This window comes from Notolepis coatsorum (assembly GCF_963971535.1).
Source record: "Notolepis coatsorum genome assembly, chromosome: 2".
NCBI classification, from domain to species: Eukaryota; Metazoa; Chordata; class Actinopteri; order Aulopiformes; family Paralepididae; genus Notolepis; species Notolepis coatsorum.
Window position 1 is genome coordinate 106,083,381 of NC_140166.1, and position 13,600 is coordinate 106,096,980.

Here is a 13,600-nt window from a genome sequence, read left to right on the forward strand (position 1 = left end):
ACTTTAGTTACATGTCAGCTGTGTGTGTTTATAGCACATGTTTTGTAATGAGATTACTTTAGTTACATGTCAGCTGTGTGTGTTTATAGCACAGTGTTTGTAATGAGATTACTTTAGTTACATGTCAGCTGTGTGTGTTTATAGCACAGTATTTGTAATCGGATTACTTTAGTTACATGTCAGCTGTGTGTGTTTATAGCACAGCGTTTGTAATGAGATTACTTTAGTTACATGTCAGCTGTGTGTGTTTATAGCACATGTTTTGTAATGAGATTACTTTAGTTACATGTCAGCTGTGTGTGTTTATAGCACATGTTTTGTAATCTGATTACTTTAGTTACATGTCAGCTGTGTGTTTATAGCACAGTGTTTGTAATGAGATTACTTTAGTTACATGTCAGCTGTGTGTGTTTATAGCACAGTATTTGTAATGAGATTACTTTAGTTACATGTCAGCTGTGTGTGTTTATAGCACAGTATTTGTAATGAGATTACTTTAGTTACATGTCAGCTGTGTGTGTTTATAGCACATGTTTTGTAATGAGATTACTTTAGTTACATGTCAGCTGTGTGTGTTTATAGCACAGTATTTGTAATCGGATTACTTTAGTTACATGTCAGCTGTGTGTGTTTATAGCACAGTGTTTGTAATGAGATTACTTTAGTTACATGTCAGCTGTGTGTGTGTGTGTGTGTGTGCAGTGCGCCGCCTGCTGCTGTGCGAGGAGTTGGACCGCTCGTCATGTGGCAGTGTCCTCTTCCACGGCTACCTCCCGCCCCCAGGTGAGCCCACGCACCAAAACGATTGGCCAGTTGGTTGATATTTTCTGTGATTGACGCTTTGGAATAGAAATCCCTCCAGGAAGAACCGTTGTGATCGTCATGCAGTGGTTAAGACACCTGCCTCTGGAACCACATGTTCCCCTGCTGGTCTAGGATCAAATCCCGCTAGAACCTTCTCCCCTGGGCCCCGCCTACTCTGTCTCCCTCTCAGCATTCCAGCTGTCTCAATAAAGGAGTTCAGGTTTATCTATCTGAACACATGTACTTAATTGATGACAACTCTGCACTGGCTGATTAGTATAAAGCAGACTGAAATTAATGATTTGGACAAGCTTTACTCCACATATTGAAATCCATTTTTCTCATCTGCACAGTTCTCTATGCACCATTGTACATTTACGGTGTAGAGTGACATGGAGTTATTTTTATTCAACAAACATGACCATGTTCACGTCTTAAACTCATACTGAGGCCTTAGTTTTGGTTTTAAATTTCATATCATCATTCATTTATTTATTGTCACACAGAGCAGAAGAATTTTGCCAAAACAAACCAATAGTATCCAGCTGCAGAACGGCAGACCAGCCACACTCCAGACCCAAATTAAATTATAATTTTTTTTTATCCCAATTTCTCACATTACATTCACCCTGAATGTTGACGTTATCCAGGTGAAAAGTTAACTTCATTCAAGCGAGGCATTGCAATCCTTGACACAAATCATTTGATGTATAATTAAATCAAAGGAAATGTGTTTGGGTCTGAGAGTGTGGCTGGTCTGCCGTTCTGCAGCTGGATACTATTGGTTTGTTTTGGCAAAATTCTTCTGCTCTGTGTGACAATAAATAAATGAATGATGATATGCAATTTAAAACCAAAACTAAGGCCTCAGTATGAGTTTAAGACGTGAACATGGTCATGTTTGTTGAATAAAAAAAAAAAAAAAAAAGTAAAAACAAAATATATTATATATATATATATTTTTTTTATCGGATCAGGAAAGATCGGTATCGGTAGATACTCAAAATCACATGATCGGGATCGGATCGGGAGCGAAAAAACGTGATCGGGACATCCCTAATATTTACCTCACAAAAAGAAAGAGAAAGAATGAATAGTTGAAGAGAATAGGCCGTATAATTTTTTCCTCAGACAAAGAAAGGGGAAGTCTGAATCCAGACTTGGACAACTCTTCTAACATACAGAACAATACTGAACTGAAGCATGTTTCCCTGAACAGTGATCCCAGCCCGCAAACCAAGCACCGCCCCTTCAGCCTCAGGCTCCGCCCCTGAGGAGCGACCTGGCCCCAGCGGAGCGGAGGGAGGGTTCCCCCGTACCTGTCCGCCCCCTCATCCTCACCCTCCCCTCCCGAGTCCCCCCGGAACAGAGGGTGCTACCAGACTGGGTGAGTAGACTGGGACTGGGTGCTAACAGACTGGGTGCTAACAGACTGGGTGGGAAAGGACAGTTTCCTAATTGCAGGGTTCCTGGTCACTGACAGCACATTTCTAGTTTACCTTTATTATTATTATTATTTTATTATTGTATTTTATTATTATTATTTGTATTATTTGTATTATTAGCCTCCATAAACAACCATTTCCACATTTGTAAATCTAGAAGAGTTTCACTTACTTAATTTACATATTTGTTATTGCAAGGCCCTATGAGTCTATTTTTAATGGTGCACCGCCCCCACACACTGGGATACATTGTGTGTGTGTGTGTGTGTGTGTGTGTGTGTGTGTGTGTGTGTGTGTGTGTGTGTGTGTGTGTGTGTGTGTGTGTGTGTGTGTGTGTGTGTGTGTGTGTGTGTGTGTGTGTGTGTGTGTGTGTGTGTGTGTGTGTGTGTGTGTGTGTGTGTGTGTGTGTGTGTGTGTGTGTGTGTGTGTGTGTGTGCGTGCGTGCGCGCGCATTAATGCTAGAGCTAAAGTGACCTGACACATCATTCTGGGACAACCTAGTTTCTCATTGGATGTCTCTGAGGATGACTTAAACTAACTTCCACTGAAATGAACATTTCCTTAACACATTGACTGCCAGCCATTGTACTCATCAATATACCCAGTCTGCCACCACTGTAAGCCTATGGAGATGTGTATCTTCTTTGCAGGGCTATAACTTTTTAAATTTTATTGCTATATCGACATTACTATGGCCCATTCAACATCGATTATCTATCGTTCAGGATGTGGGAACGTTATACTTTTTCATTCATACAAAAATACCATCTAGAATATAAGTATGTTTTTATCGTTTTCTGCAGTAATTCCTAGAACGTGAGTTATAGGCCTAAACGCATAATAGATTATCGATTGCCGTTTCTTCCCTAGACACGCTATATTAAAAAATTCAAATGTGCCTCATCATGCGCGGAGGAAAGGGGGGGGGGGGGGGGGTCGTTTATAATTCCCCGATCATCAGTAAATGCTTTATGTAGGTTGGGTTGATTTATTGATCAGATGGTTTGTAAATAAAGAAATGGACAATCAAGCTGAAAGTAACGTTAGTGTCCTCTTACCGTGCGTCAAAGAGACTGGCGGTGAAAGATCCCAAGTATAGGACGTCGATCGCCTAGGTCCATTTCCGGTTTGTATGTCGCAATAAACGCCGAAATCATATAGATTATTAAGTTTATAAAGCGATCCATTATGTACATTGTGTCTGTCGGGAGTCATGCAACAATGTCTGACGGCCGGATGAATTTAATCGACGCACATCGGCCACTTCCTGTTGTTCCGAGTGTAACTCGCCCGACCATCCACCAGGCGGCGGTATTGAGCCGTCGTTGCCGTCACCTATAGGGTCCAGCTGCAGCGTCGGAGGTGTATATATGAATTATGAATGCCATGGCGAAAAAATTAAATATTGATCTCAATAACGCTGTACAGTGAGGTCTGGCGGTCAAAGCATGGCGGGCAATAACGCTTTAAAGCGTTTCCGGCGGTGGATGTATATATATATTTTTTTATCCCTGTTATTGTATTCGTTTTGAGTGGGGGGTGTAATCTTATATAATCTTAAAGCTGCAGTAGGCAAGAGTGAGTTTATCTGCCCAGCAGAAAAAGAGCCAGCTCTGCATCACTTCTCAAGCCCATGCACAAGCAACAAAGGTTTTCCACATACTCCCAGAGGCACCACCAACTTTAAGCTTTAAATGGTAATAAAAAACATTATTAGCCTCTGATTGGCAGGTGGTTTTGCACATTGTGTGTACCTTTTGATGAGGAATTTGATGGTGGTCCTAGTTCTTCAATGCGACCCCGGGAGCAGTTGAAATGCGACCACTTGACAGAAAACATCTGATTGGTTATTGATGCAGGGAGCTGTTGTTTTTGTCCAATCAGATGTTTTTGGCCGGCCAAGTGACTGCATGGCATGTTATGATTTCACTTGACATTGTCAAATATTTCAGAGATTATTTTGATTAGTTTGTATTTTTTTTGTATTGAAACTCTATTGCCATTAAACAGACATTAACAGGCAATTCACATTGTAGAACAAAAATACCTTGAGATTGGGCATCACTTGACAAACGTTCACATTATATAATTGCTTTTAAAGGTAGAATCTGTAATGCTGTGACCTCTAGGCAAAAGAGCCCTGCTTGGTATTTCACTTTGTTTACATTTTTTGTTTTGATCTGTTGTGTGGGTTAGTTTAGTAACTTACACTGTGAATTTCTCCAGACCTCTCTCTTTATTGTACGTTTCCTTCATTAAGTGTGTAATACCGTGTGTGTGTCTGCAGGGCCTGCCGTGGACCCTAGGAAGGTTCTGATCGTAGCTGGGCACCACAACTGGATCGTAGCCGCTTACGCCCACTATGTCATCTGTTATAGGTAATACTATCACAAACAGCAGTACTACTACTATACATATACCAACAGTAGTACTATCTACTGCTATCACGATACAGACATGTAGTACCTCCTGATACTGTGATACTTACTTTGGCTGGGGCTTTCTAAAGATATGTTTTTATGGCATGTTCAGCTTTAGTGTGAATAGGACAGTCAGAGAGGACATTTGGTGAAGAGATGAGGGAAGACATGCAACACAAGTCCTGGGCCGGATTCGAACCCAGGACGTTTGCGAGTACGCTGCAAGCGCAGCTACGTGGTGCCCCGGCTGGGGCTTTCTATATAACGTAGGCCAGGACTAGTACAACATCAGTTCATCCTAGAGGCCTGCCTGCCTGGCCTGGACACTAGGAGCCCCGCAGTTAAGTTCCTGGCCTGGACGCTAGGAGCCCTGCAGTTAGGATGCACCCCAACACTGAAACGCTCTGAGTCAAGCTAACTTATGAGGATAGGGCTAACTGGTGAGGAGAGGAGATGCTTGTCCGTGCCTACCGTGCAGGCTTCCCCCAGGCCAGGGACAGTAGCAGATGATGGGTCTGAGTCCGCCCCGGCCAGCAGTTCAAAGCTGTTAGTGAACGATACCCGGTTCTCTGAGGGCGGGAGCGTCAGCCTTAGAGCAGGATGATGCATCTGTAGATGGTTTTGCTTTGATTTCCTCCTCTCTACAGTGAAGGAAGTCATAATACAGTGGTTTAATCTCAGTGTTTTCTGAAGCCCACACTCTGAAATGTGAATTAAACATTTCTTACGTGGTGTGTAATAATCTCTCTTCCCCCCCCCCCCCCCCCCAGGATAAAGGAGTCATCTGGCTGGCAGCAGATCTTTTCATCCCCTTACCTTGACTGGACGATTGAACGCATTGCACTCAACGCTAAAGTAGGCACATAGAACCATCCACTACAAAACTCTGGAAACGAATGAGGAATGTATTGTGATATAATTTATCTAACCGGGTTGGGAAATTAATTATTATTGAATTTGTCAAGGGAATGTCCTCATTCAATTCAGTTCAGAATTGTTTACCCCAGCCCTATTTCCTATTCATCGACACACCCAGCTCCTCATTACTTACAGCCACTAAATGAATGCACCGTTAATTGTGGAGTAGGTGTCAGTGTTTATTTCAGGGATTTGAGGAGAAGAGTAGAAGAGGGACCCCAATACATGACATTAGTTTTAGGGGCTAACTAGCCGGGCCTGCAGGTCTCCAGTAGGAAGAGCAGCATGGCCTGTGCTGAGAACGGACTCGCTGATCGACAACATGTAGGACTAGGCGTCAACAATTCTCAACTTACCCTTTAAAATTTGAATGAATATGAAGATTTTAAAACATTCTGCCAATATCTTGGTAAGAAGAAGCCTGAGCTAACGAGGCAGGTTTAAACGCATCAGCTCAGCCTCAGGCACACATCCTCAAAATGGTTGCAAGCAGCCAAATTGCGAGGACAAAGAAAGTTAATTCACCATGTTTGTGTGTGACCGATCGTATGTTACTCCTTCTGCGTTTGTGTTAAATGTCGATGCCCCGAGGGAGTTTAGAACCCGGGTCTCCCACGCCGTGGGCGACAACATAGACCGCTGCACTAAGAGGTGAATTCACTCCTGGGTACCGTATCTATGTGTCTTTTAACCCTGATATGGGGAAGTGAGTTTAACTTGCAGCCCCGCTTACTGCCACAGTCACTTCACAACACACGTTTATCGTGACTGTGGATATTACTCACGGACCTCCGTTACATTTGGCGGGGCTTTGCTTTAATATAGGATTACCCCCATAATCATCAATTACAGACCTTGTGGACTTCTGTTGCTAGGGGAACAGCTCGGGCCCAAGTGTATTTCCTGTCGGCTATTGATGTTGGCAAACACCACAACAGGAAGGAATCTTAGAATGTTTATGTTGTCATGTTCGAAAAGGTCTATACAGTACCTGGTGCGATGGTGCTTTATGACAGTATAGGGCCAGAGGGTGCTTTATATATGACAGTATAGGACCAGATTATTCTTTATATATGACAGTATAGGACCAGACTATGCTTTATATATGACAGTATAGGACCAGACTATTTTTTATATATGACAGTATAGGACCAGACTATTCTTTATATATGACAGTATAGGACCAGACTATTCTTTATATATGACAGTATAGGACCAGACTATTCTTTATATATGACAGTATAGGACCAGACTATGCTTTATATATGACAGTATAGGACCAGACTATTCTTTATATATGACAGTATAGGACCAGACTATTCTTTATATATGACAGTATAGGACCAGACTATTCTGGACCAGACTATTCTTTATATATGACAGTATAGGACCAGACTATTCTTTATATATGACAGTATAGGACCAGACAGTGCTTTATATATGACAGTATAGGACCAGACTATTTTTTATATATGACAGTATAGGACCAGACTATTCTTTATATATGACAGTATAGGACCAGACTATTCTTTATATATGACAGTATAGGACCAGACTATGCTTTATATATGACAGTATAGGACCGGACTATTCTTTATATATGACAGTATAGGACCAGACTATTCTTTATATATGACAGTATAGGACCAGACTATTCTTTATATATGACAGTATAGGACCAGACTATTCTTTATATATGACAGTATAGGACCAGACTATTCTTTATATATGACAGTATAGGACCAGACTATTCTTTATATATGACAGTATAGGACCAGACTATGCTTTATATATGACAGTATAGGACCAGACTATTCTTTATATATGACAGTATAGGACCAGACTATTCTTTATGACAGTATAGGACCAGACTATTCTTTATATATGACAGTATAGGACCAGACTATTCTTTATGACAGTATAGGACCAGACTATTCTTTATATATGACAGTATAGGACCAGACTATGCTTTATATGATTATGACAGTATAGGACCAGACTATTCTTTATATATGACAGTATAGGACCAGACTATTCTTTATATGATTATGACAGTTTAGGACCAGACTATTCTTTATATATGACAGTATACGACCAGACTATGCTTTATATATGACAGTATAGGACCAGACTATTCTTTATATATGACAGTATAGGACCAGACTATGCTTTATATATGACAGTATAGGACCAGACTATTCTTTATATATGACAGTATAGGACCAGACTATTCTTTATATATGACAGTATAGGACCAGACTATTCTTTATATATGACAGTATAGGACCAGACTATGCTTTATATATGACAGTATAGGACCAGACTATGCTTTATATATGACAGTATAGGACCAGACTATGCTTTATATATGACAGTATAGGACCAGACTATGCTTTATATATGACAGTATAGGACCAGACTATTCTTTATATATGACAGTATAGGACCAGACTATTCTTTATATATGACAGTATAGGACCAGACTATTCTTTATATATGACAGTATAGGACCAGACTATTCTTTATATATGACAGTATAGGACCAGACTATTCTTTATATATGACAGTATAGGACCAGACTATTCTTTATATATGACAGTATAGGACCAGACTATTCTTTATATATGACAGTATAGGACCAGACTATGCTTTATATATGACAGTATAGGACCAGACTATTCTTTATATATGACAGTATAGGACCAGACTATTTTTTATATATGACAGTATAGGACCAGACTATGCTTTATATATGACAGTATAGGACCAGACTATTCTTTATATATGACAGTATAGGACCAGACTATTCTTTATATATGACAGTATAGGACCAGACTATACATTTACATTACATTACATTTAGCATTTAGTCATTTAGCTGACGCTTTTATCCAAAGCGACTTACAAGTTCTGTACGACAAGCCATCAGGAAGGGCACAACTCTATCAGCTGAGCAACAATGTTCATCAAAGTGTTGAGTGCTACAGTGTAGGTTAGTTTATTAGGACAAGTGCATGACAGTACGGTTAGTTAGGGTTAGATTTTTTTTTTTTTTTTTTTTTTTTAATTCAGATAATGGTTGAAGAAGTGCGTCTTTAGTCGACGGCGAAAGATTGGACGTGATTCGGCTGTCCTAACTGGGGTGGGTAGTTCATTCCACCATTGTGGGGCAAGGACTGAGAATAGGCGACTTCTCTTTGATGACCCTCCCGGAGCTTGGATAGGAGTAGGTCTGAGGCGGCCAGAAGATGCAGAGCGTAGGGGTCTTGAGGGTGTGTAGTTAGAGACCATTGACCGGAGGTAGGCGGGAGCGGTTCCCTTTGCCGCACGGTATGCTAGGTCGAGGGCTTTGAAGCGGATTCGTGCAGCAATGGGGAGCCAGTGCAGGTCCCTAAGAAGTGGGGTGACATGGGCCGACTTCGGTAGGTTTGAGATCAGGCGGGCCGCTGCGTTCTGAATGAGTTGAAGAGGCTTAGTGGCAGTGGCCGGGAGGCCAGCGAGCAGTGCATTGCAGTAGTCGAGGCGGGAGATGACTGTTGATTGGACGAGGAGTTGGGTGGCTTCTTTTGTCAGGAAGGGGCGTATCCTTCTGACGTTGCTCAGGAGGAATCGGCAGGTTCTGGTCGTCGCTGCGATGTGAGCAGAGAAGTTCAACTGGTCGTCGAGGACAACACCAAGGTTCTTGGCGGTCGGGGACGCAGTCACAGCTGCATTCTCGACTGTGATTGAAAGGTCGGTTAGGGGGGAGGATTTGGCCGGCAGGTGGAGCAATTCTGTTTTGCTTAGGTTCAGTTTGAGGTGGTTGGACGTCATCCAGGCTGAGATGTCGGACAGACAGGCCGAGATCCGCACAGAGACGTGGATATCTGAGGGAGGGAAGGAGAGGAAGAGTTGAGTATCGTCGGCATAACAATGGTAGGAGAAGCCATGAGACGTGATAATGTTACCCAGTGATTTAGTGTAGAGGGAGAAGAGAAGGGGTCCTAAAACCGAGCCCTGGGGGACACCCGTCCGCAGGGGGCGGGTGGCCGACAGGGTCCCTCTCCATGACACTTGGTAGGAGCGGTCATTGAGGTATGATGACAGCCATGTCAGCGCAGAGCCAGCCACTCCCATTCCTGCGAGGGCCGCAAGGAGGATCTGGTGGTTGACTGTGTCGAAGGCTGCAGATAGATCTAGGAGAATCAGGACAGAGGAGAGGCCTTTCGCTTTTGCTAAGTGAAGTGCCTCTGTGACCGCAATGAGGGCTGTCTCTGTGGAGTGACCAGTCCTGAAGCCTGACTGATTAGGGTCTAGGAGGTCATTCTGTAAGAGATAAGTAGTAAGTTGGTTGGATACAGCACGTTCAAGTGTTTTAGAAAGGAAGGAGAGAAGAGAGACAGGACGGTAGTTGCCTATGACAGTAGGGTTCAGGGTTGGTTTTTTTATGAGCGGCGTGACTCTGGCTTGTTTTAGGGAGGTGGGGACCACCCCCGAGTTGAGTGAGGAGTTGATGGTTGCAGTTAGGAATGGGAGGATGTCTGGTGCTATGGTCTGGAGGAGTGGGGAGGGTAGCTGGTCCAGCTGGCAAGTAGTCGGACGGTTTGACGTTACCAGTGTCAGGGTCTCTGCTTCTGTAATGGGAGAGAAAGATGACAGAGTGAAGGATGAGGTTCTCGATTCAGCATTTGGAATGGGTGGGGGTTGGGAGAAGGAGCTGCGGATGTTCTCCACTTTTTCCTCAAAGAAGATCGCAAAGTCTTCGGCAGAGAAAGATGAGGGAGGGGGGGGTGGGGGGGGAGTGAGGAGGGAGGACATGGTAGCATGCAGTTTGCGAAGATTCTTGGCAGAGGCCTCGATCCTATGGTGGAAGAAAGAAGCTTTGGCATTAGTGATGGTTTTGGAGAATGTTAACAAGAGGTTGTGATATGTGTCGATGTCAGCAGTGAGGCGTGACTTTCTATACTTCCTTTCAGCTGCTCTCAGGACCTGTCTTTGTTCTCTCACTGGATCTGTCAGCCATGGACTGGGTGGGGAACGGCGGGCAGGTTTCTCAACGAGGGGACAGAGCTTGTCGAAGGAGGTTGCCAGGGCTGAAAGGAGGGTGGAGGTTGCCATCTCTGTGGAGAGAGCAGAGAAGGTGTCACTCAAAGGTAGAGCGGATAGTATGTCAGAGGAGAGGGTGGAGGGGGATAGGGAGGGCAGGTTGCGTCTGAGTGAGACTGTTTGAGTTGGGGTGAAGACCTTTCGGTTAAGCATGAGAGTTAGTGAGAAGGATATGAAGGAATGGTCAGATACATGTAGGGGAGTTACCGTGGTGTTAATGATGCTGGAGTTACGGGAAAATATGAGATCCAAGGAGTTGCCTGCTTTGTGGGTGGGAGGCATGGCAGTGGGAGTCAGGTCAAACGATTGTAGGAGGGAGACTACTATGACTGACTGAGATGAGTCAGGCAGGTTGAAGTCGCCCAGTAGAAGGAGAGGGGTACCATCTTCCGGTAAGGAGCTAAGAAGCATGTCCAGCTCATCTGTGAAGTGATCGAGCGGACCTGGAGGGCGGTAGAGTGTAACAATGGTGAGATTGAAAGGATTAGAGACAGATACTGCATGATATTCGAGAGAGGAGAGTGACAGTTCTGGGAGTGGTGTTACGTTTGTAGCCCATGAAGGAGATGTCATGAGGGCAGTGCCTCCACCCCGTCTGGAAGGTCGAGGTGTGTGAGTGAAGTTATAGTTTGTAGATAATGCTGCAGGTGTTGATGAGTTATTGGGGGTTATCCAGGTCTCAGTTAGAGCCAGGAGCTGCAGATTTAGACTATGGGCGTAGGCAGTAATGAAGTCAGCTTTCTTGACTGCTGATTGACAATTCCATAAGCCTCCCCGTACTGTGACAGGTGTATTAGTGGCTGTAGGAGGGTAGGAGAGATTAGCCGGGTTACTAGCAAACTGTCGTGGATGGGTAGAGTCAGTTCTGGAGGAGCAGATTGTGGATATAGGTATGAGACACATTGTATTGTCGAGAGTGGCAGGGAGGAAGTAGAGAAATAGCAGTGTGGGAGGGAAATATAGGATTATGGTGTACTTAGCACTGGGTGGATCGGTGGATCCCTCGGCGGTGAACTCCAGGATAACTCCTCCTCTTTGTCCCTCTTCGTTTCTCGACGCTTCGCTGACGCTACACCAGCAAGCCTTTAAATCACTATCACTAATTAGTGCTGTCTTAACACCTGGCCCTTAATGGGGGCACTTAACTAAACAAAATGGCCGTTTTAAACACGCCCCTTTAATCAAGTCAGCTGGTTCCTCACTTTTAAGATTCACTAATAAACTTAAAATGGCTTACCCTAGTTTTCAGTATAAAGCAATGTTTCTCAGTGAGAGTGTCCTGTCCTTCCTTAACAGAGCCCAGTACAGAGTGACTTCAACACAGTGTGGACCTCTGCTTTTAAACAGGGCAGGCTCTTAATGGCTCACTCAGCAAATCAGATGCTACTAGTAAACAGGAAACAGTCCCTTAATGGGGGCACTTAACTAAACAAAATGGCCGTTTTAAACACGCCCCTTTAATCAAGTCAGCTGGTTCCTCACTTTTAAGATTCACTAATAAACTTAAAATGGCTTACCCTAGTTTTCAGTATAAAGCAATGTTTCTCAGTGAGAGTGTCCTGTCCTTCCTTAACAGAGCCCAGTACAGAGTGACTTCAACACAGTGTGGACCTCTGCTTTTAAACAGGGCAGGCTCTTAATGGCTCACTCAGCAAATCAGATGCTACTAGTAAACAGGAAACAGTCCCTTAATGGGGGCACTTAACTAAACAAAATGGCCGTTTTAAACACGCCCCTTTAATCAAGTCAGCTGGTTCCTCACTTTTAAGATTCACTAATAAACTTAAAATGGCTTACCCTAGTTTTCAGTATAAAGCAATGTTTCTCAGTGAGAGTGTCCTGTCCTTCCTTAACAGAGCCCAGTACAGACTATGCTTTATATATGACAGTATAGGACCAGACTATGCTTTATATATGACAGTATAGGACCAGACTATGCTTTATATATGACAGTATAGGACCAGACTATTCTTTATATATGACAGTATAGGACCAGACTATTCTTTATATATGACAGTATAGGACCAGACTATTCTTTATGTATGACAGTATAGGACCAGACTATGCTTTATATATGACAGTATAGGACCAGACTATTCTTTATATATGACAGTATAGGACCAGACTATTCTTTATATATGACAGTATAGGACCAGACTATTCTTTATATATGACAGTATAGGACCAGACTATTCTTTATATATGACAGTATAGGACCAGACTATTCTTTATATATGACAGTATAGGACCAGACTATGCTTTATATATGACAGTATAGGACCAGACTATGCTTTATATATGACAGTATAGGACCAGACTATTCTTTATATATGACAGTATAGGACCAGACTATTCTTTATATATGACAGTATAGGACCAGACTATGCTTTATATATGACAGTATAGGACCAGACTATTCTTTATATATGACAGTATAGGACCAGACTATTCTTTATATATGACAGTATAGGACCAGACTATGCTTTATATATGACAGTATAGGACCAGACTATTCTTTATATATGACAGTATAGGACCAGACTATTCTTTATATATGACAGTATAGGACCAGACTATTCTTTATATATGACAGTATAGGACCAGACTATGCTTTATATATGACAGTATAGGACCAGACTATTCTTTATATATGACAGTATAGGACCAGACTATTCTTTATATATGACAGTATAGGACCAGACTATTCTTTATATATGACAGTATAGGACCAGACTATTCTTTATATATGACAGTATAGGACCAGACTATTCTTTATATATGACAGTATAGGACCAGACTATGCTTTATATATGACAGTATAGGACCAGACTATTCTTTATATGTGACAGTATAGGACCAGACTATTCTTTATATATGACAGTATAGGACCAGACTATTCTTTATATATGACAGTATAGGACCAGACTA

The 13,600-nt window shown here is 42.6% G+C and overlaps 1 protein-coding gene across 3 annotated transcripts in view; it reads left to right on the forward strand.

Moving 5' to 3' along the window:
- The window catches only part of kctd3 (potassium channel tetramerization domain containing 3), a 98,445-nt gene that overhangs the window by 14,141 nt on the left and 70,704 nt on the right, over nucleotides 1-13,600 (forward strand). For all 3 annotated transcript variants that reach the window (XR_014620858.1, XM_084337912.1, XM_084337913.1), the window contains exons 6-9: nucleotides 703-783; nucleotides 2,024-2,191; nucleotides 4,537-4,627; nucleotides 5,440-5,524. Coding sequence is in view for 2 of the 3 variants with exons in the window: in XM_084337912.1 (XP_084194038.1) it covers nucleotides 703-783; nucleotides 2,024-2,191; nucleotides 4,537-4,627; nucleotides 5,440-5,524 (425 nt within the window). In the remaining variant the exon portion in view is untranslated. The remainder of the gene's footprint in view (nucleotides 1-702; nucleotides 784-2,023; nucleotides 2,192-4,536; nucleotides 4,628-5,439; nucleotides 5,525-13,600) is intronic.